This window comes from Hyperoodon ampullatus (genome assembly GCF_949752795.1).
Source record: "Hyperoodon ampullatus genome assembly, chromosome: 8".
NCBI classification, from domain to species: Eukaryota; Metazoa; Chordata; class Mammalia; order Artiodactyla; family Ziphiidae; genus Hyperoodon; species Hyperoodon ampullatus.
In genome coordinates this window covers 1,068,478-1,091,517 of record NC_136921.1, presented here as the reverse complement: position 1 = coordinate 1,091,517, position 23,040 = coordinate 1,068,478, and the positions used below count along the sequence as shown (strand labels likewise).

General features: G+C 59.7%; 1 protein-coding gene across 1 annotated transcript; it reads left to right on the top strand.

The window, feature by feature from the left end:
* Positions 1-6,640: 6,640 nt before the first annotated feature.
* Positions 6,641-16,696, top strand: AGXT (alanine--glyoxylate aminotransferase; the record flags this gene model as incomplete). Its single annotated transcript, XM_079710413.1, has 11 exons — positions 6,641-6,871; positions 6,967-7,159; positions 8,474-8,538; positions 8,727-8,827; positions 9,947-10,017; positions 11,484-11,568; positions 13,353-13,448; positions 14,129-14,198; positions 15,539-15,634; positions 16,199-16,327; positions 16,589-16,696. The coding sequence occupies 11 exons, from the start codon at positions 6,641-6,643 to the stop codon at positions 16,694-16,696; spliced, it is 1,245 nt and encodes a 414-aa protein (XP_079566539.1).
* Positions 16,697-23,040: the final 6,344 nt, after the last annotated feature.

The following is a 23,040-nucleotide window of genomic DNA, read 5'->3' as shown; positions in this document are numbered from 1 at the left end:
CTGAGCGGCCCCAGGGACAGCATCCCTGTCATCAGCCGAGTGCTTGCGTAGCCAGAGAACAGCTTCCACTTTTGTGTTTGCTGAATCAGAGTTTCAGAAATCTTGGGGGTGTGAGATTGGAGAGAAGAGTGAGGGCTTGTGAAAGAGACGCCAATGAGCCCTCAGAGGAGCTGTGCCAGGCAGTGGGGCCAGGGGGTGGGGGGATTGGAGTGCGGGGCTGGCACCAACGGGCAGCGGGAGGCTGAAGCGTGGCGGCCAGCAGTGCCCTAGCTCTCGACACTTAACAGCTGTTGACAGCAAAGCCCAAAGGTAAAGCCCCAGCGTCAGGGGTTCCCTGCTGTATTAGCTTCCTAAGGCTGCTGTGACACGTCCCCGCAAACTGAAATATGTTCTCTGCTGGTTCTGGAGGCCAGACGTCCAAAGTCAAGGTGTGGGCAGGGCCGCACTCCTCTGAGGCCTCCGGAGGAGGCTCCTTCCTGCCTCTCCAGCTTCTGCTGGTGGCTGGCGATCCTTGGCGTCCCTCGGCTTGTGGCTGTGTCCCTCCGATCTCATGGCCTCTGTTGTGTGTCTGTATCTGTGTCCAAATCTCCCTCTCCTTGTAAGGACACCTGTCATCGGATGGGGGCCTGCTGTGACCAGGATGACCTTGTCTTACCTGGATCACATCTGCAGAGACCTATCATAAGGTCACATTCATGGGTACCAGGGGTCAGGACCAGTACATACAGTTTGGGGGGCACAGTGCAACCCACAACACCTGAGAGCACTGAGATCTACGTGGAAGGGGCCAGTTCCCCTGGCACCAGTGTTGGGAACGCGGGCTGCAGCGAAGGCACGTGGAGGTGGGACTGACCCCGCAGAGCCGCACGGAGTCCTGCCCTGAGCATCAAGTCCTCGCAGACAACCCGCCTTCTGGCTTGGATTCCACAGTCGCCTCAGAGAAGAGAGTGAGGCCGTCCCGGCATGGGGGGAGCTCTCAGCTTGGTGGGGGCCTTAAAAAAATCCCTGAGATTCTGACTCCTGAGGCCCAGAGGAATGTGATCCGGCCCCATGGCCCTGCAGTACCTGGCACCTGTGTGCCAGGCAGCCCCGGTCTCCCTGCTCACCGTGGCCCGTGATGCCAGCGCCTCCCCGATTTGTGGTCCAGGCGGGGTGAGCAGCTGCTCAGGCCGCACAGTGGAAACCATTCTAGACGCCCTGCCCGCCGCCACCGCCTCCAGGAAGGAGGCCAGGCCCTCGTCTCTGGGCCCAACGCAGAGTCTGCTCATAGCCCCTGCTTGGGGCTCCCAGAGTCCCGAGGACGGGGTCAGGGGAATTCTCTCTTCTGGGAACCCAGGGTGGACTCCAGGAGGGCAGTGCTGGACGCCGCCCCAGCCCCCCGCCACCCCCAACACTGAGGAAAACACGCCAGCCAGGCATGGGCCTGCCGACAGGTGGGGGCAACGAAGTACTAGAGGTGGCTCCCCCAGAATCACAGAAATTCTGACTTCTGAGGCCTTCCAGAGTTCAGGGGTCCTGCCCAGACTCCCGGGAGGCCACCCTCGGAGGTACCCCTATGCGCCTGTCCTCAGCTTGGAGGGGTCGGCAGGGGAGTGGGCAGCGCTTTGGGGAGGTCAGAGCCTGGATGGGAGAGTCTGGGGTGCTAGACACCCCTTTGCTTCCCAGACCTCGGCGGGCAGAGTGCCCTCAGCCCATGTGCAGCCCTGGAGGCACAGAGAGATGCGGGTGTGGGCAACGGGGGCAGCAGCGAGGGGCGGGGCTCAGAGGAGCACAGGGCCCAGGTCAGGGGCACCACCAGCAAAGGTGCTGGGCCAGCCCATCCAGCTGCGGGCCCTGGGCCAGCTCCCTCCCTCCCGGGGACCTGCATTCAGGGCCTCCGGAGGACCAGCCAGACAGGCCGTGCAGTCCCTGACAACAGAACGGAACGGGTCCCTGGGATCCCAAACACGAAGGGCGGGGCGACCTTTCACCTTACCTTGCAGCTAAACTGCAGTTTCCTGTTAATAGGAAAACAGTCAGAGAGGGTTCAGTGCCTGCACCGCGGTGATCCCCGGGAGGAAACGCCAGGCATGCGCATCCAGTCCGGCCTGAGTCTCGCCAAACTTTTCCGCAAAATCTTGTGTCCTGGGTTTTGACAATCCTCATCTCATGTTGGATTTTAAACTGACATTAAAGTTGATGCTAAATGTATCCTCCGACTGACAGCAAAGCCTGGATTGACTTCTGTGACGTTTGTGAGGCCAGTGTGTGTCATCTCCTTAGCTCTGTAGGTGGGACATACAAATAGCCACTTCCTGGGTTTTGGGGTGTGAGAGGGTGAGGCGTCCTGGGCGATCCTAGACCCAGGTTCTGCTGTGTTAAAAGCAATGTTTTAAGTCCAAATGTCAGTGGGAAATACTCAAAAGTATCTCTTTACCTCTTGGTAAACTCAGCAGGCTGGTACCCGGCTGTCCCTCTGCGGCACTGGCCATGGGAGCCGGAGGGCACTTGGGACGCAGCCTGGCCAAAGCTCCCACCTCACGGGGCAGGCGCGAGGCTCCGGGGTCCTCTCTGGTTTGTCACGACTGTCACATTATGAATGACACAGCGCCCCAGGGACCCATATGGGAAAGGGGCCGAAACCCCCATGAGGCCCTGAGAATCACAACACACAGAGCGGGCGCCTCAAGAGCCCCAGGAAAGCTTGGTTCTTCTGCGAGGGTGCTTGCTATTGTGGTCGATGTGTCATTCGTCACCACGTGGCCAGGGGCTTGTCTGCCTGCTCAGCGCCTGGAGAACAGGGGTGACTGGCTGCCGCAAGTTGCCCGTCCACCCTCATCGTAGTGCAGCTGAAGCACGTGAGCCGTACCTGTGGCAGTGCCCTGAGACTGCTCAGTCCTGATTCTCCGAGGCAGAGCTGGGTGATGCCCTCCGCTGGGCTCCTGGCCCCTCGCCACAGGTGCGGGCTTCCACACCAGGACCTGGTGTCCTCACCCAGGGCGCCCTGACCACAAGGAAGCAGCATCACGCTGGACCGGGGGTGGGTGGGGGGACGGCAATTAATCGATGGTGTCCAGAGCCTGGCCCTTATAGCACCTGCCAGGGCACAACTAAACAAATACCCAGGCACGTGGTGTCTCAGCAGGGGCTGCTCACTGGGACAGGCTCCCAGTGACCTTCTCCCAGCAGAGGCCCACCCCTACCACTCAGGTGGTGACCTGGCCATGGCGCCTTGGGCCCGGACACCCTGAGGCAAAGCTGCATTTCACACCAGGCAGCCCTGGGGGTCCTGCCGCTCTGGCTGAGGCTGCGGGTTTCAGGCCGTCTGGGATCTGGCGGGCTGTCTGTGAAAATGTGGGTGGTGGGCCTCTGACGGCCTCCTCTGGCCCAGGATGTCAGGACAGGCTGGCTTTAGCCGTAGGTTTGAAACAGAGCATCCGTGGAGACTCCCAGCTGGTAGATAGGACGAGAAGCCCATCGGTACCAGCACACAAGGTCACTGTCTGCCCAGAGGGCCAAGAGGACAGATGGCACCCGCCTGCCTTCACAACACGCCTCTGGGGTGCGGCAGGTTGCAGACCCTCAGGCAAAAGCAGTCATTTGTGCATTTCACATCAACTGTGGGAAACCAGAAGTGAAATTTAAAAACCAGACTCAGTGTGGCATGGTGTAGCAGGCATCAGCCCGTGGGCTCCACCATTGACTGGGAGACTAAGACACTCCTGGGTCTATGGGGAGCTGGGCCTAGGAGGCCCGCCGTGGGCAGGCACCAGGAACTGGTCTGGACATCATTCCCCCAGGTCCCCACGGCTGCTGGTTCAAGACCCCACAGGGTGGCCTGGGGTGAGCCGGCTGGTCCTTCCGGAGCTACAAGACGCAGTTTCCGGGCGATGCTGTGCTGACCTTGGCCTCAAGACCAGGAACTGCTTAGCCCACCTGGCCAGGTGGCCCTTGTCTCCAGGGCTCCGGGAGACAGAGGTCGGTTACCTGCCGCGCTGCTCGCTGGCGTCAATGGCTCGCGGCTCCCAATCTGCTCTCGGACTGAGGAGACGCCTCTCTGGATTGCAACACTCCCCTCCTGGTTACGTTGACCCAGGACGTCTTTCTGTTTTGGAACACAGAACACACACCTCCCTCATTTCCCTGGGCTGCCCCCACCCGTCCACCGGCCAGGCCGGGTCGGCCAACCCCGGGCCCAGGCTTCTCCTGCCACGACGTGCCGCGCTGGGCACCCCGCAGGGCTGCACGAGGTGGGGTCCTGCCCGAGGCCTACACAGACAGGGCGGCCCGTGCAGCCTGTGGCGTGGCGGAAGGACGTCTGAGGAACTCCAGGCAGGCTGGCTCCCCGGACGGGAGGCTTGGCCACAGCTCTGAGAGGGGGCCAGAGGGGCTGAGCCAAGACAGGGACGAGCCTTCCAGGCAGAGGGAACAGCACGTGCAAAGGCACAGAGACATTTGTTAGGCTGGAGCGAAGGTGGCCGTGTACCTGGCGGGAGGCCCCGGTGATGCACTGGTCCAGGTGGTGCAGCGCCCAGGTGGGCCGAGGGCGGGCCGAGCAGGACTGGGCTCCGTGACTGAGGGAAGGAGCCCAGGGACCGTGGGGCTGCAGACAAGGTGGCCAGGGCAGGAGCAGAGTTGAGGGGTCTGTCCTGCGGGCCGGGCGGTCCTCCCAGCAGGCAGGGGACCCCCAGGGTGGACACAGCTGTGGGGCTGGCATCCCCTCCAGCAGGAGAAGGTTCCTCAGCTGTGGCAGGTCAGCACCAGGGCTGGGCAGGGCTGACACACCTGTGACCCCAGAGGCCCACTGCCGCACGGGCGTTACCAGGCCAGTACGGGGCCCCAGCCACCATGGCCGGGCCAGACCTGAGGCCGCTGGCCCCAGCAGGGGTCTGCACAGGCCCTCCTCACACAGGCCTCCTCCTCTGTGCCCAGGTCCCTACAGCTCCTTCTGCCTAGCAGGCCCTCACCACCCCTCCCACCCTGGGGTGGGCCCGCCTCTCCCTTCTCCAAGGCCCAGCTCCAAAGCCCCCCACGAACTTTGCCCAGCAGCCCCCTGGGGTTGTCCCCTCCTCCAGGCTCTCAGGCCCTTCAGGCCTCTCCTCTCAGCTCCCAGGAGGCTGTCACAGACCCCAGGTCCTCTGCCCCACCCACCGGCCGCCGGTAGGGGCTTCTGCTTCTCTTCTTGCTGACTCTGCATCAGTTGGAGCTGCCAGACTGGGTCCTGGCCCAGAGGGACCGCTTGGTAAGGAAGACGTCGGGGCAGTGGGGAAAGGAGGGAAGGAAGGAGTGAGGGAGGGGGCGCCCACTGGGCCTCCCTGTGCAGGACAGGGCCAGGCTAGCGGTAGCATGGCAGGCCTGCCCTGGGCCAACAGGGACACGTCTGGGCCCCCTTCCCTGAGTTTCTTTCTGCCCACCACTCGGGGCCTGTCCCCTTTGCCTGTTCCTCCCAGATGGACAGAGCGCCCTGACCCAGCAGGGCTGTGAGGGTCCCCAGGTGCTCAGGCCATGCCTGTCCATCCTGGCTAAAGCTTGTGGAGTCCCTGCCGCCCCAGGACGCCAGACGAACCCAGCCCAAGCAACGAGTGCTGAATGCAGGAGCTCTGCTGAGCTGAGGGGCAAGTCCCCATGGGAGAGGTCGTGTGCAGGCGCTTGTCGACCACGGAGGCTCCGTGCAAGCCCGGACGCCTCCCTGGTTACTGAGGCCCAGGCATCAGATCCCTAAACACAAGACGGGAAGTCCTGGCAAGCTCCAACCCGGCCCCTTGAGAGCTGTCAGAAGCAAGAGCTACTCAGAGAGCATCCAGTCCAGTGCCTCCCTGGCCTGGTCACCTACAACGCAGGGCCCCTTCGATGTCCCAGGACGCCAGCGGCTCTGCTGGGCTGCCGCCCTGGGCTGGGCCTGGCTCCTCCTGCAGGGAGTCTTGGTTGCATTTATTCGACCCACGTGCTGACTCAGAAGCTGCGGAGGCTCCCCGTTGAGCACCCCTTGGTTACGTGTGTGGAGACCAATCATCGGGGCCCTCAGGTGTAGACGGGCAGAGGAAATACTTATTACAAAAGGATCAAGAATGGACATGTCCTCAGTGTGTGCATATGTGTGTTTATACACGTGGAGCATATATTTTCTAAAGTGAGTCTTTCCAGGCGCTAAGCCAGAGTCAGCAAACTGTGGCCCTGGGCCAAATCTGGCCCACCGCTTCTTTTGTAAAAAAAGTTTTATTAGCACACAGCCACACCCTTGTAACCACCTTCTCACCACCACAGCAGGGCTGAGTAGTTTTAACACAGCCTGTAGGTCTGCCAAGCCTGAAATGTTGGCGCTCTGGTCCCATAAGAAAAACGCTGGGACCCCCTGAGCCCAGCCAGGTGTACCAGGCTGGGCATCCTTCGGGGACAGAGCGGGAGAGGCGGCTGGAGAGCAGAGGGCAGCTTGCCAAGACCTGTTTTTCACTGACTGGACTTTGCTGGCTCCTCCTCTCCCACCGAGGGTTCAACACCCCTGCTGCCAAGCCTTCACGTGCAGGACGAACATTGATAACGGCCTGGGAACAACGACACAGCAAAAGGCAGCAGGTGCAGCAGAAGCCCATCGACCAGGCTCGCCTCCTGGACACCCCCGCGTCCTCCGGTGCCCGTCGTCCAGTGCAGGGCCTGCTGGGAAATGTTCCGGGCACTGACCGCGGCCAGTGCGGCCCTGGGGCACAAAGCGGCAGGTTGGGTGAGGACCATGGCCTCCCACCCACTGCTGGTGGCCCCCCCAGAAGCCCTGAGTAAGCCCCTATCCCTCCCCAGCCGGCTTCTGCTGGGGCCCGGCCCCTCTAACCTGACCCCCCGTGTCATGGCGGCTGGGGGGCGGCAGACAATAGGACACATGCACGAGGAGATGTTCCAGGTAGGCCACTGAGACACAGCGGTCAGCGCCCTGAGTGGCCTCCTCCCTGGGGTGGGAGAAGGGGAGGCGGTGACCTGCACGTCCACTGCCCCCAGATCATGGACGAGATAAAGCAAGGCATCCAGTACGTGTTCCAGACCCGGAACCCCCTCACGCTGGCCATCAGCGGCTCGGGGCACTGCGCGCTGGAGGCCGCCCTGTTCAACCTCCTGGAGCCGGGGGACTCCTTCCTGGTCGGGGTCAACGGCGTCTGGGGGCAGCGGGCCCAGGACATCGGGGGGCGCATCGGTAAGAGACGGTGTGGGCGTGGGGTCCCGCCCTTCACTCCTTCCTTCCCCAAAGGCCTCCCTCCTCTGGCACGAAGCCTGGAAGCCCCCCTCTCCAGGTACCAACCTCGGGCCCTGAGCACTTATCCCCCTTGGAGGCCCTTCACCTGCCTGCCAGCCCGCTGTCTCCTCGAAGTGGGCGTCGGGATGCTCGAGGGGCCCCTATCCCCCTGATCTCCTGGAGTTTGGGGAACAGCTATTTCCGGAGCCCGTGGTGGGGACGGCACTGCAGGGACTCCTCTGGTCTCAGCACGAACCCAGAGCATCCCCGCAGCTGTCTGAGGTCCCCAGGGGCCACCTCCACTCTGTCACAGGACAAGGTTTCAGAAGCTGACATCCCCCCCTCAAAATCTCAGAAACAGCTCTGTTTCTAGAGCTTCAAAATACGGAGGTATGGACAGGGTTTCCACTTTCAGAGTAAAATTTACTAAAGGGAGAAACAGAAGTCGAAAGCCCGAGGGTGCATTGGGTTTAATGATTGACCGTGGGTTTGGAAACATCACAGAGCCCCTGCCTGGTCAGCTCCGCACATGGCCACACTCGGTCCAGGTTAATGGACAACCCTGACAGCTCGAGGGCATCCTGACCCCTCACCGGGGCCCCTCCAGTGCACATGCTGGTTTTCAAGGGGAGCCCGGGTCGGCAGGGTCCAGGACCCTGAGCGGACCTCGGCCACCCTCCTGGCCTGGGCAAGCCCCTCCCCTGCCTCCACCACACACCTCAGGCCCCTGAGGCTCGGAGGGTCCTAGGGCCTCCCTGCCTCCTGCATATGGCACTGGGCGCCTGCTGTGCACAGGGGTGCAGGGCTTCAAGTGACAGAGCAGGACAAGGGCCTGCCTCCCTGGAACCCCGAGGCCCCGGAGGGGGCAAAGCCTGCTGCTGCTTCCCGCACCCACTCAATCCTTCACCCAGACATCCACCAAATGCACAGCCCCTCTGAAGCCACCCTCTGCTGGGAAGCACCCATCTGCTCAGCCCTGCACAGATGCTTCTCTACTTCCTGTGTGGAGAGGGCTGCAAAGGACCGGGATGCCCCGGCCTGGCTGGGCTCAGGGAAGGTGGGCTGGGGAGGGGACAGTGGAGCTGAGGGACTCGCTCTCATTCACGGCACCCCGGAACCTGGATTCACCGAGCACACTCCACCTTCCCCCTCCAGCAGCGGCTGGGGGCAGGCGTGGGCGGCCCTCACAGCTCCCACCTGCTCAGCCCGGCCTCTGTCCCCAGCACTGGCTCCCCCCAGTGTGCGGGGGCTGCTCACCTCTCACTCTGCCCCCAGGAGCCCGCGTACACCCCATGATCAAGGACCCTGGAGGCCACTTCACGCTGCAGGAGGTGGAGGAGGTACGGGGGGTGCGCCGGCCCGGGGAGGGGGCCGGTCAGCTGGTGGGGCAGGAGTGGTTGAGGGGCGTCCAGCTCCCGCTGCCCAGGTCTGCACTGTCCCTGGGGAGGGAATGTGGGCGGGGGCCCACCGGGCGGAGGCCCCTTCCCCGCACTGGCTCTGCCCACGGCTGCAACCTCTGTGCTCTCAGGCCCTGGCCCAGCACAAGCCCGTGCTGCTGTTCCTGACCCAGGGGGAGTCATCCAGTGGCGTGCTGCAGCCCCTCGATGGCTATGGGGAGCTCTGCCACAGGTGAGCCTGTCCCCTCCGGTGGGCCTGTTCCAGGGTGGCAGTGCTGCGGGCAGAGCCAAGCACAGCTCAGACCCAGTCTGAGGACGGGGTGGGAGTGTGGTGGGCTGCCGGCCGGTCCTCCCAGCCTCTGCCGTGTGATGGGGGTGCAGGTCCTCGGGGGTCCTCCTGGCCCTGGGCCGAGGCTGGATGGACCCTCCCATCTGAGAGCAGGGTCAGGTGTCCCCCCAGCAGCACTGCCTTCCTGGCCCCATGACTAGGGAGGGCTCAAGCTGACCCTGCAGCCTTGGTGCCAGGGCCTGCACCCCTTGCCCCGAGGTCCCAGAGCCTCAAAGCAGTGCCGTCCTCCACTGCCTTCCGCCAGGTTGCCCCGCCCCTGCACGGGCTGCCCAGGGCCTTGGGTGGGGTCAGGTGGGATTCCCTCCCAGGACCAGCAGTCGTGCTCTGGACAGCTGACCACAGGATGGAAGGAGAGAAGCTCCAACGACAGGCAGGGTCACCCCGGCAGGGCTGCCATCCTCCACGGGGGCCTCGGGCCCACTGGGCACAGCCCAGCCAGGACCGCCTGTCGCCTGGAGTCTTGTCCAGTGAATCGAGCTCACAGATGTCACCTGGGCTATGACTCCCATAGGTCCGCGTGGGATACTCTCTGTGCCTTTTTTAAAGAAAATGTGGAGGTGGAGGAAAGTCAGAGGTTTCAGCTCAGGCTGTTTCTGGACTCTGTCCTCCCCATGCTCTAGACTTCTGCCCTGTGGGCTGTCAGCAGAAGAGATGCAGCCTTGTGCTAGGCTGGTCCCTGGACCCCACATGGCCCTTGAGCCTGAGCAGTCAGAGCACCCAGCCAGCCCTCAGGACACAGACTGCCTGGCTGGCCTCACGAGTACCTGCGTCCGGCCACCTGGGGCCCCCAGGGTGATGCTCGCCGTGCTGGGGGCTCACCCTGGTGCAGACACAGAGCTGGTCCTGGGGGGCTGAGAGCCCCGGACGAGGCACCCTGTGGGAGGTGGGAGACTCCCCCTGCTTCCCCGGTGGCCCTTCTAAAGGCTCTTAAGGCCCCTCCAGAAACCCCACCTCGGGACAGAGTCTGAAGCCCCTCCTGCTCTCTGCCGCCCCTCCCCCCAGGTACCAGTGCCTGCTGCTGGTGGACTCGGTGGCATCCCTGGGCGGGGTCCCCATCTACATGGACCAGCAGGGTAAGGGAGTGCCCCCTGCCCAGCCACCGGTGGCCCGAAGCATCAGAAGCCCTGGCTGGGAGGTGTCCCGTGCCAGGGCCTGTGTGTGCGTCAGCCGCACACCGGATTAGGCGCTGGTCTCCACAAGGCGTGGGAGAAGCTCCAGCTCCTCACGGGGCAGGACACGCTCCATAAACTGACCACACCCCGTGTTTCTGCTGGGCCATTGGGCCGGGACCGGGGGGCAGGCGGGAGGAAGGGACCCTCCAGGGGAGGCATTTGGAGAGGCACTCAGAGCCTTGGGTGGGGGTGGGTGGGGGCAGTGCCAGGGCCCCTGCTGATCAGGGCGGAGACCCCCCCCCAACGCGTGCCACACGCCGGGAGCACTGCTGACATTGCCACCTGCAGGCCAGGCCGGGGAAGCCTTCCGGGCCCAGCATCTCCTCAGGGAGGAAAGCTTGGATCCACTCTGGGTGGTGCTGCGTCCACGCTGCCCGCCCCACTTGGCCTGGCCCGCTTCTCGCTCTGCAGATCGCTCTCCTCCACGGGATCCAGTGCTGAAGGGGGAGCCTTCTGGGCTGACCCCAAACCACTGCTCTGAAAGTGGGCCCTGGGGATGGGCGCAGGGGGGCAGTGCTGTCCCTGGGATGCCCACCCTGGGCCTCCAGGCTGGCCGCCCCCGCCGTGGAGGGAGAAGCCGGGCAAGGAGGCTCCAGCCTGAGGCCCAGGCCGTGGAGCAGCAGGGCCGGGCTCAGGACCTCTGGCCTTCACTGCCCCATCCTGGCCTCCACGGGACCTTGTGGGTCAGCAGACGTCAACCCTAAAGGGTCCCTCGTGTTGCTGCTCTTGAGTATTCATCGCTTGTGTGAAAACACCCACTTCACCCCTTTCCTCTCGGGAGAACTTTGGGTCCGCCCAGTTTTAGGCTTTAGGAATGAACTGTAAAGAACATTCCGGGTCCACCCGTCCGTGCACCTGGGCACGCAGTTCCCTCGGGTCCCCAGCCTCAGGGAGTCAGAGACGGGTGCAGGGCTTGGATTTGAACCCTGGTCCTTTGTCCTTCCAGCTTTGGGCTTGACCACCGCCCTCTGCTGCTGCCCCATAATTTGAAACTCCCCTCGGGCTGTGTGGGAGCCCGGGGGACGGGCCCTGCGGGACGTGAAGGAAAAGCCCGTGTGCTGCTCCACCCTCCGCCGCCCCCCACTCCCTCCCAGCGCTTGACCCCAGATGTGTGGGTTTTCCACACCAAGCAGATGCTAACGGGGTGCCCTCCAGTTAGCTCAGCCCACCTGCAATAGCGTCAGACACCACAGGGTGAGGGTCTAGTCCTCCAACACCGTCCCTCCCATTTCCGACACCAGTTGCATGGTGGGTCCCAGGTTCCCGCAACTTCTGCTGGACTCTCAGGACCTCGGCTGGGCAGCACCCCCATGACCCCTTCCCCACGTGGGGCTCGGCCCCTGAGCACGCGCCCCTCCCCTCCACAGGCATCGATGTCTTATACTCGGGCTCCCAGAAAGTCCTGAACGCCCCTGCAGGCACCTCGCTCATCTCCTTCAGTGACAAGGCCAAGTGAGTGAGCCCCGCCCCCAGCCAGGGCTGGACGGGCAGCAAGGCCAGACGGCCCCGAGGAGGGAGGGACCGAGCAAGGGAGGGGACGGCTCCTCGGGCCATGGTCTCCCCCTAGCCTGGACAGGTGCCCGCCCTGGACAGGTGAGCCCAATCTCTGGGCTCCCTGAGGGCCATGCGTGTGGCCGAGTGGCCTGGCCAGGCTGGCCTCCAGAAGGTGCTCCTCGTGGACCCGGGGCTTGTGTATGGGCTGCAGGGCCCAGCGTTCCAGCAGGTCCCTGGCCTCAAGTCAAGGATGGGGGGCAGTGCCAGCCCGCTGCTGCCCCCACCCTGGCTCAGCATCCAGGAGCCGATGCAAGAGCTGCTCCCCGGGCTAGGCACAGACGCCCTTCGCCCGCTGCAGCCTCAACAGCCCCCATGTCCCCGGTGTCCAGACCCTGAACCAGGCCTGGGTGGGCTGGGGGAGGGGACTGAGGACCGGCCCCAGCAGGCCGTTACCGTGAGCTGCACCCAGGTGACGGAAGAGAGAGGATGTGAGGTGAGATCTGGAGTTCTTTGTGGGTGTGTGCAGTCTGAGAGGCCTGGAGGCAGGTCAATGAGGCATCTGGGTCTGGGTCCGGAGGTCAGACCGCGGCCCCGGTCTGTTCACGTCCACCTGGAGCTGTTGGAGAACACCTGTATTTAACGTTTCAAGATCAGCCAGCATCGCCTGGGACCTGAGGGCAGAGGAGCCCACGAGGGTGCAGGGGTTGGAGAGAGCAGGGGGAAGGAAAGGAGAGAACAGGACGGGCCGGGTGGGGAGGAGAGGCCTGCCAGGGCAGCCTGGGGTTACCTGGCCCGGGGACGCGGCTCTTCCCAGGCTGCCCCAGAGGCCCCTCTGGCAGACCCCAGCTTCACAGTTTCTTCCCCAAGGCTGAACTTGCTTCTAGGAGAGGTGAGGCCTCATCTTTAGACCCCCAGCCTCAGTCTCCCCTCTGTCATTTTCTTATGGGTGTACAATTTTTATTTTAATTACGTTTAAATTTCACCATTAAACACTGAACATAAGTATATGCTGACCCTATGTTCAGATTTTTGAAACAAAGATAAATGGACAGATAAGGGAAGTGTGCAATAAATGTTGTACCATATATCAAACAATTAGAGAAAATCTCAGGGGTGATATAACTATGTGCCTTTATCCATTAGGTATACATTTAGCACAGGGACCAGCCAGGTAACTGGAGGACTGAACAGAGAGGCCCTTGACTTCAGACTTGAGACAAACCAAGGGTTCTGCCCGTGTATAAAAACCATTGAATTCGGGCGGAGCAGTGGCAAACAAGGATAGGTATTAAGGAAAGGGCTCCTGCCAGCTGGGATCGTGGGGCCAGTCTGCAGTGAATGGGGCTGCCTGGAGCCTGGGAATGTTGCAGCTCAAGTCCGGGCCTGTAGGTTAGAACAGCAGTCTGGAGACTCCACGCTTAGTGCATTCTTCAAATTTTCCAGGTTTTCCAACAAGTTCCCAGGACGCTTTCCTCATATAGGGTCCCCCCTGTCATTCTTATGTGTTTGAACTCACCACGCAGCAGACCCTCTGGTCCCCCTTTCTCTAACCTGAGCAATGAGTTGGGGTGACTCCATGGGAATCAGCCCGGCCCGAGTGACAGGCACACACCCTCGAGGCAGAGGCACAGCTGGGCCCCAGGGGCCTGAATACAGACACAGGGGTCCTGGGGGCCCCACCCATCTGGCTCACTTCTGAGTAACGGGAGGCAGGGGGCATTCAGGCTGATTCTCCTCCCCAGAAATAAGATCTACACTCGGAAGACCAAGCCCTTCTCCTTCTACCTGGACATCAAGTGGCTGGCCAACTTCTGGGGCTGTGACGACAAGCCCAGGATGTGAGAGAGGGGGCGGGGCTGGGCGGGGAGGGAAGGGTGGGGGAGGGGGAGGGAAGTGCTGAGGGATGGGGGGCCTCCACCCTCATGCCCTCACACCCCAGCTGGAGCCCCAGGATTCACCAGTGCCAGGCCTTCAATGCCCCCAACAGGGTCCCCCCATTCCTCCCAGGCCCCCCAGGCATGGTCCCCACCCCCCTTTCCATGGGGCCCTCCCCTCCCAGAAGTCCCAGCGCATCTGCAGGCACTTTGGACCTGGCCTGACACATCTTCCCAACCCTGGGCCTTGCTTTACCCATCTCTCAGAGGGACGGTGGGGGGCCAGGGGCCTCTCTGTGAGGTGGCTTTGACCTTAACCCGAGGCCCCTTACGTGACACACGTAGACAGGGACACCAGGAACTGTGCCCTATGCAGCGGGCACAGTGGGGCACCGGGGCCACAGGTGGGAGCCAGCGCCTGGTCTCCAGCCCAGTCAGCCTCTCCCCGCAGCCTGGCCAGTGCCCTGCTCTGAGCCAGGCTCTCCCCAGATCTGACTGCAGGTCTGTAGCCCCCAAGCTGGACCGTGCTCCCCTGGGTGGGGGCCGACCCGTCGTCAGAGAGCCTGGGCCAGCTGGGGCTGGGAGAGACACAGTCACTGCCCTGGCCCCGCCCAGTGACCTGGCCACCCCCTCCTGTCTTCCAGATACCATCACACCACCCCCGTCATCAGCTTGTACAGCCTGAGAGAGAGCCTGGCCCATCTAGCAGAGCAGGTGAGCGGAGGGGCAGCTGAGTGGCTTGGAGCTGGGTCCCGGCAGGTGCTGAGGCTGGCGAGCCGCTGGGCGCCCCCGCCCCAAGATTCCCTCAAGCCTATTGGGGGCAGGGGGTGAGAAGCATGCTAAGACTCGGAGAACTGCTGGTGGGTTTGCTGAGGGGCCTGCAGAAGGAAGAGGTGCTGGGGGCCTTGCTGGAGAGTAGCCCTGAGTGGGGAGGGGGATAGGCTCTGGGCAGGCGGCGGGGGGGCGGCGGGGGAGAGCCGGCTGCCAGCTGAGGGTAGAGGCCCCAGAGGACAGAGTCCTGAGGGTAGATGCGGCGAAAGGGCAGGTGTGGACCCCCTTCCAAGCCCTCAGTTCTTAGTGAAGCGCTCAGCGCGGGCCTGGCTGAGCAGATGACCCAGGTGGGAGGAAGAGAATGCGGGCGGCCAAGAAGTGGAGCCAGAGGGCAGGGGGCGTGGAGTGAGACCACCGTCAGAAGGCTGTGCCCTCAGCCACTACCCACTCCAGGGTGTGGGCAGGAGCCACGTGGGGACAGCTGGGTGTGACCACGACCAGGGTGGTGCCTTGGCCCAGTGCAAGGTCCACACTCTCGGGACCCAAGAGGCCAAGTGTGGCCCAGGCCAGGAAACACAACCCCAGGACGGCCCCCAGGGGCCCTGCCAGCTGCCGGTCCAGAGGCCGGGAGAGACCTGGGCCAAGGCCTGCCTCCAGCGAGGCTGCAGTGCTGCGCTGGCCACGTTTGCCCTCTGCGTCCACTCACGTCACCACCGCCCCAGGGCTCGAGGTGTCCCATGGGCTGGGTTGTCGCCAGCACTGGGCTGGCGTGCGCAGCCGAGAGAGAGGCCGGGAGCTGACGCTTGCAGGGGAGGGGGATTGGGCCACGGCTGGGGCTGGCTGTGAGCTGTGCAGGCAGGAGAGGCTGGACCCCCGTGGAGTAGGGACTGTGGGCTCAGCGGCTGGGAGGGCAGGAGACAGCGTGCAGCCCAGAAGCCTTTCTGCCCCCTGCCAGCCCCCCACCTCTGGCCAGGTCATCCCCACCCCTCCCAGGGGCCTGGAGGATCCAACAACCGGCTGGGCCGCCACATTCCCCTCCCAGACCCAGACCATTTCCACCTCCCTGAGGTAGCCCAGGCCCGGCCCCTGGGGCAGAGTCAGGACCCTGAACCTGGGGCTCCAGGGGGCTCCCGAGGCGCTCAGGGTCCAGGCCAGGAGAGGAGCCCCTCCCCCAGGCAAAGTTGCCCCCCCCCCCGGTTGATGCCAGCCGGTTTCTCCCTCTCTGCCCACCGAGGAGGGTTCCCAGCCCACCCTGCCCACCCCACTGCCCTCTCCCCACCCAGGGCCTGGAGAACAGCTGGCAGCAGCACCGCGAGGCCTCAGAGTACCTGCACAGGCGCCTGCAGGGGCTGGGCCTGCAGCTCTTCGTGAAGGATCCGGTGAGGAGGGCAGGGGGCAGAGGGCATCAGATGGCAGTGGGGGGAGGGTGAGCTCCTGTCCAGCCCCCTTTATGGATATGGCAGTTCTGGTGGGGGCAGGGACGGTCCTGGGGATGGGGGGGCAGTCCCCGTCATTGTCACGGTTTCCTGGCCTCCGGATCTTAGGACATTTAGTTGGATGCCTCCACCTCCCCCAGAGCCTCTCCACCTGGAATAGTTATGGGTGATCCCTGAGCTGGAGGACGCCCATCGGCCTCCAGAATGCCAGCCAGACACCATCCTGGAGGGGCTGGGGGTAGGGGGTCAGCTGAATAAGCCAGCGCATGGCCTGTCAGAGAACAGACACAGGGAGGGGTCCCTGGGGGCTGGAAGCCCTGCCCTGAGCACCAGCCGGTGGGCGTGGCTCCTGGGGCGGTGGTGACTTCACTCTCCTGGGGCCCTTTCTCCATCCCCCATATGCACCCCTGCCCACCCCTTTGGAGCCTGCGGCCAGGGCTGGCCAGGCCAGGGCAGGTGGAGCTGGCTGTGATGTCATGAGGTGACTGAGCCCGGCCTGTCCTGCAGGCAATCCGACTGCCCACCGTCACCACCGTGGCCGCACCTGCGGGCTACGCCTGGAGAGACCTTGTCAGCTACGTCATGGACCACTTCAACATCGAGATCACGGGCGGCCTTGGGCCCTCGGTGGGGAAGGTAAGGGGCGCCTGCTGTTCTGAGTGCCCCACATCCAGGCCGAGCTCAGCGGTCATCTGAGGACCCAGGACAGCAGGGCATCAGGAAGGGAACACCTTTCTCTGAACCCCAGGGACTGTACTGGGAGTGACCTAGGCCAAGTGTACCCTCCTGCCCCCTTCCTCCTGCACAGGGGGGCACCAGCTGGCTCTGCCCTGACCTCAGTCACAGCAGACAGGGCCCCAGACAGAGGCTGACATCTGCGCCCCGCCCCCGCCCTAGGTGCTGCGGATCGGCCTGCTGGGCTGTAACGCCTCCCGGGAGAACGTGGACCGCGTGATCGGGGCCCTGCAGGAGGCCCTGCAGCGCTGCCCCCGGAACAAGTTGTGACCCGGCTGCCTGTCCCACGCTCACGCAGTCGACTGGGGGTGGGAGCCCAGGGGCAAGCAGACTCTGCAAGGGGGACAGGCCCCGGGGACAGGACAGCTGCTGACCCAGCCCAGGTGAAGGGGGGAGGGGCCGGGCCGGGCAGCTGCCCCCGCCTCCAGGGGCCCGTCCCCTCCGAGTGGAGCTTCCTGGATGTGGGCCATTTGGACCCTCAGCGCCTCCCCAGTGAGCGGCCGTCCCCATAGGTCACTGGCCTGTGAATGTTCAATAAAGAAGCAGCTGGTCATCTGTCCTCACTGTGTGGGGCTGGGCTGCAGAGGAGTCTGGCAGGAAGGCCCCCCGCTCCCTGACTGCACCTTTGTTGCGGGGAACTCAGGGAGTGGATCCTCGCCTGGGCCTCCCCAGGGCTGGAGGACGGGGTGTGTGACCGTCAGCTGGGCCGGGGGCCCTGACACTGCACACTCTGGGCCCAGATCTTGAACCTGCAAAACACATCCTCACGTACAACCTCCACGGAAGGCCCGCAGGGTTGCGGGACTAGGGCACCAAGATGCCCAAGAGCAAACAGCCAGGACTTGAGCCTTGATGACTCAAGGGCACACCACGGGCACGCAGGCCACTGCAGGCGCTGAGTGTCTGGGAGTTTGCAGCCCTGGGGCCACTCTGCCCTCGAATGTGCAGCCGAGGGCGGACCCCAGCCCCCAGCCCCCTCCCCCTGACCCCCTGTCCCTTCGCCCCTGCCCCTCACTGGCCTCTGCCTGTGCCAGGCTCCCTCGCCTCTCCTTCCTGGGAAGGATCAGGCCAGGCCAGAGCAGCGTGTGCTGCAGGTATAGTCACAGCCACGTCCACACTCCCAGGTCCTCACCCGTCCTAAGAACCTCCAGGATGCAGGTCATTTCTCCCTCTGGTCGAGATGGGCACCCACACCCCATGCAGCCCTGTGTCTTTGTGGAGGGCTGGGGCTGGCCTGGCTCCACCCCGTCGCTCACCCAGCTGGGGGCTGGGCACAGCTTTGGGCACTGGGGTGGAGCTCTGAGCAAACCCGAGGCCCGCTGCCCCATGGTGCTCACAGCCGCTGGGAGAGATGGCACTCATAGGGTGACCCAGACACTGTCACAGGGTAGCTGTGATCAGCACAGGAGCTGAGAGGCCGGAGAGTCTGAAATCCCATTTTTAAAGGCCTATTTGTTCGTGTGTTTCTTTCATGGTCTGTGCTGTTTGGATCCTCCCTAGGAAACCTCTGCCTACCTTGAGGTCTTGAAGGTCTGTTCCCATGTTTTCTTCTAGAAACTTTGTGGTGTCAGGTTTTATGTTGAGGTTTATGACCCACCTCACATTGATTTTGTGCGTGGAGTCGAGAAGGGGGCAAGGTTCATTTTTATCCAGACTGATACCCAGTCTTTCCAATGTTTGTTAAATGGACTTTCCTTCCCATCTAGTTGACATGGCCCCTTTGCCAGCTGACCGTAGGTGCAGGTCTCCTGCTGCCTCTGTTCCCTTTCGTTGCTCAATTTATCCGCCCTTATGTCCACACCACACTGTCTTAAGTACACCAGCTTTATACAGAGTTTTGAAATCAAGTAGTGCGCGTCCTCCAGTTTCATTCTCCCTTTTAAAGATTGTATTTCCTATTGTAGATCTTTTGAATTTGCATATAAATTTTAGTCATCTTGTCTATTTCCTCAGAATCGTTTACTGGAATTTGGTGGGAATTGCACTAAATCTGTATATCAAGTTAAGGACAATGGAGACTATTAAAATATTGCAAATTCTTGTTCATGAACATTAATTTAGGTCTTTTAAAATTAAACTTAGCTGTGTTTCCAGTTTTCAGTGTAGAGGTCTTACACATCTTTTATTTGATGTATTCCTAGGTATTTGGGGTTTTGTTTGATATATAAATTTGTTTATTTTTGGCTGCATTGGGTCCTCGCTGCTGCGCGTGGGCTTTCCCCAGCTGCGGTGAGAGGGGGCCACTCCTCATCGTGGTGCGCAGGCTTCTCAGTGCGGTGGCCTCTCCTGTTGCGGAGCACAGGCTCTAGGTGAGCAGGCTTCATGTCTCGGGGCTCACGGGCTCAGTAGTTGGAGCTCGCGGGCTCAGTTGCTCCATGGCATGTGGGACCTTCCCGGACCAGGGCTCGAGCCCGTGTCCCCTGTGTTGGCAGGTGGACTCTTAAGCACTGCACCACCAGGGAAGCCCTGTGTTTGGTATTTTTGATGCTACTGTAAATGGTATTTTTAAAATTTCATTTCCAATAGTGATTCTTAATATATAGCTTTATAGCTAACTCTTCTCTATAAGCAAACCTAGTAGTTTCTTTGTAGATTCCTTGCGAATTTCTATGCAATCAAGCCGTCTGTGAATAACAACATTTTCACTCCTTCTTTTCCAGTATTCATATCTTTTCATCATTTTTTCCTGCCTCGTTGCACAGGTGAGGACCCTGTACCAGGTGGCTCCCGATGGGCAGCTCGGAGCACACGGTCCGCTGGGGTCTTGCAGGCAGGGCCTTGTTCTCTGCCAGGGCTGCACGTCATGGCAGACGCTGTGCTGAGCAGTGAGGCTGCAGATGACGTGGTCCCGCTCCACCACCTCCACGACCATGTTAGGGTTTCCGGAGATGCCACGCGCTGCCCACTCTCCCAGGGTCCCACCAGCACCTGCACCTGCACCTGCTGGAGAGCCCAGCTGGGCTCTGACCCCAGTCGGAACCCACAGCCTTCCGAGTCACTTACCCTCCGCGCTTTGGAATGAATATGTCTAACAAGGCATCCAGCGAATTGCTAGCTAATGCTCCCCAGGTCTTCTTCGCAGGATGTAATCAAAACGGTGAGCCAGAGTGACGTTCTACAGGATGTCCCAATGATAAAGGTCCATCAGTCTTATGCTGTGACACAGAGCACGGGGATGAACCTGGGGCAAGATCGTGAACTTACATTGTTGCCTCTTCCAAGTGAATGCAAATTGTTCCTGATCCTCCTCTCTAAAGGGGGTTGAAGAGAATGCATTTCCCAGATCAGTAGTCACATAGCACGTCCCAGAGGCTGTGCTGTCTGTTCTACTAAAGAAACCACAAAGTACAGCACCTGGGTTGCAGGGTACGACTTGGTTCAGTTTATGTAATCCACTGCCAGTCACCACAATCCCACTGAGTTTTTAATTTATTTTTTAAGACACATTTTTAGAGCAGGTTTAGGTTCTTAGCAAAATAGAGAGGAAGGGTCAGAAATTTCCCATACACCCCCTACCCCTACCGGTATGTAGTCTTCCCCACTGTCAACACCCCCGACCAGCATGGTATATTTGCTGTAATTAATGAGCCTACACTGACATGTCATAATCATCTAAGGTTTAGAGTTTACATTAGGATTCACTCTGGGTGGTGTACATTCTATGGGTCTGGACAAATGTATAATGACATGTGTCCACCATTATAGTATCATACAGAGTATTTTCACTGCCCTAAAAACCCCCTGTGCCCCATGCATTCATCCCTACCGCTACCGCAAACCCTGGCAATCACTGATCTTTTTGTTGTCTCCATAGTTCTGCCTTTTCCAGAATGTCATAGAGCTGGGAGCGTACAGTATGTAGCCTTTTTCAGGTTGGTTTCTTTCACTTAATAATATGCATTTAAGCTTCCTCCATGTATTTTCGTGGCTTGATAGCTCATTTCTTTTTGAGTCTGAATAATATTCCATTGCCTGGATGGACCACAGTTTATTTATCCACTCGCCTACTGAAGGACATCTCCATTGCTTCCAGGTTTGGGCAACTATGAGTAAAGTTGCTAGAAACATCTGCATGCAGGTTTTTGTGTAGATGTAAGTTTTCAGCTGCTTTGGTTAAATACTAAGGGGTGTGATTGCTAGATCATATGGTGAGAGTATGTTTAGTTTTACAAGAAACCACCACATTGTCTTCCAAAATGGCTGTACCATTTTGCATTCCCAGAAGCAACGAATGTGAATTCCTGTTGCTCCACATCCTCGCCAGCATTTGGTGTTGTCAGAGTTCTGGATTTTGGTCATGCTAATAGGTGTATAGTGGTATCTCGTTTTAACTTAACATTTAGCATTTTCCATCTGCATATTTTCTTTGCTGAGGAGTCTGTTAAGGCCATGGGCCCATTTTTTTGATCAGGTTGTTTCTTTTCTTATTGTTGAGTTTTAAGAGTTCTTTGCATATTTCAGATAACAGTCCTTTATCAGATGTGTGTTTTGCAAATTTTTTCTCCCATTATGTGGCTTGTCTTCTCATTCTCTTGATATTGTCTTTCACAGAGTGAAGGTTTTTAATTTCAGTGACATCCAACTTATCCACTGCTATTTTCATGCCTTTGGCGTTGTATCAAAAAGTCAATACCATACCCAAGGTTATTTGGGTTTTCTCCCATGTTACCTTCTAGGAGATTTATAGTTTTATGCTTTACATTTTGCTGTCTGATCTATTTTGAGCTCATTTTTGTTAAGGGTGTAAAGTCTGTGTCTAGACTCATTTTTTTCATGTGGATGTCCAGTGATTCCAGCACCATTTGTGGAAGAGACCACCTTGGCTCCATTGCATTGCCTTTGCTCCTCTGTCAAAGATCAGTTGACTACATATATGGGTCTCTTTCTGGGCTCTCTATTCTGTTCCATTGATGTATTTGTCTAGTCTCTTGCCGTCTTGATTACTGTAGCTTTATAGTAAATCTTGAAGTCTGATAGAGTCGGTCCTCCGACTTTGTTCTTCTACTTTAATATTGTGTTGCCTTCTGGGTCTTTTTTCTTTCCATATAAACATTACATCAATTTGTTGATATCCACAAAATAAATTGCTGGGATTGGGATTGCATTCAATCTATAGACCAAGTTGGGAAGAACTGACATCTTGACAATACTGAGTCTTCTATCCATGAAGATGAAACATCTCTCCATTTATTATTATCTTCTTTGATTTTGTTCATCAGAGTTATGTAGTTTTTCTCTAATAGATTTTGTATATATTTTGTTGGATTTATATCTAAGCGTTTCATTTTTGACCCATCTGTTGCTGAGGTCATCCTGGTGGGTCACAGTCTTTGAAGGTGGCTCTAAGCCCTGACACTGCACTGTCACACAGTATGTTTTGCTGGACAATTTTGGCCATGGGAGTAGGTGGTTTTAAAGACTTCCCCTTGGCCTTTCCTACCACTGTGGCTCTTACTCCTGTTAAGTACAGCCATCCATCCTGATATACCTCAAACAGCAAGGAAATGACCACAGGGTGGGCCTGGACACTTTGTACCCATTACAAATCAGATTGGACCAAGATAATGTCTTCTGCAACCTCCCCTGACTCATGGCAGGGGGTGGGGGGGTGGGGGGTATCATGGCATTTTTTTGTCTCCTTGTATGAGTGTCAACTCTGGTCCTGAGTCCCACAACCTTCAGAGAAACTCGCATGTCCTCTCCGTGGCCACAGGTCTTTCTGGAGGAGGTTCAGGGAAGTGGCTGCTACATGGACTTGCTCAGGGTTTGCAGGCCCCTTCTCAGGACCCCGGGGTGTGGGCTGTGGCTCAGAATCCGAGGAGTAACGTCACTGAGAGGCAAAGAGAGTGAAGAGTAGAAAATGCCTGCTGGCTGGGACACATGGAGGGTGAGCAGTTCTGCAGGGTGAGAGGCTGCAGGCTGTCTGCAGTGAGGTGATGAGAGAATGCAGGTGGGAAATAGGGCAGAGAGAAGAGATGGAGGGGCTGGCATCAGATGCCAGGAGAAGCCACCTGACTTCATGTGACAGCATCAGTAGCGGCTGGTGGTGCGGCTGCAGATGTTTCCTTCATGAACTAGAAGGTGAGGATTTGGGGGTGAGGCAGGGGGTCATTCACAGAGAGTGGAGGAGGGTTGAATTGCCTGTCTACATATAAGCTTTTTCTAATTTTATGTTTCCAGGAAAAATAATCTCCCTGCAGATACACAAAAAGCAGTAGGTACCATCTACACTGTGTACAAGCAACGCACTGATGTATTCAAGATCAGATACCGAGAGTTCATCACGCGGATCAGGGTACTACGCAGGTGGGGACCAGCTCCAGTCTCACGCAGGTTCTTGGTTTTCAGAGTCTTGATGACATCGTATGGACGGATCAACAACCGCCACGTGAAGTACGTGGCACCTCCATCCCAGGACCTCTGGAGACCCACTGTCCAGCACTCCCAGACTCCCACAGGGCCTTCCCTGGACAGGCTCAGGTGGTCCCAGGGGACAAAGGCCCTCCGCCCTCCCCCCACGCACTCTAGGTGAAGCCCATTCCCTTCTCCAAATGTTCCAGGAGCCTTCATGGGGCAGTGTAGCCAGAAGGAGGGCGTTGAGACAGGCACTCAGC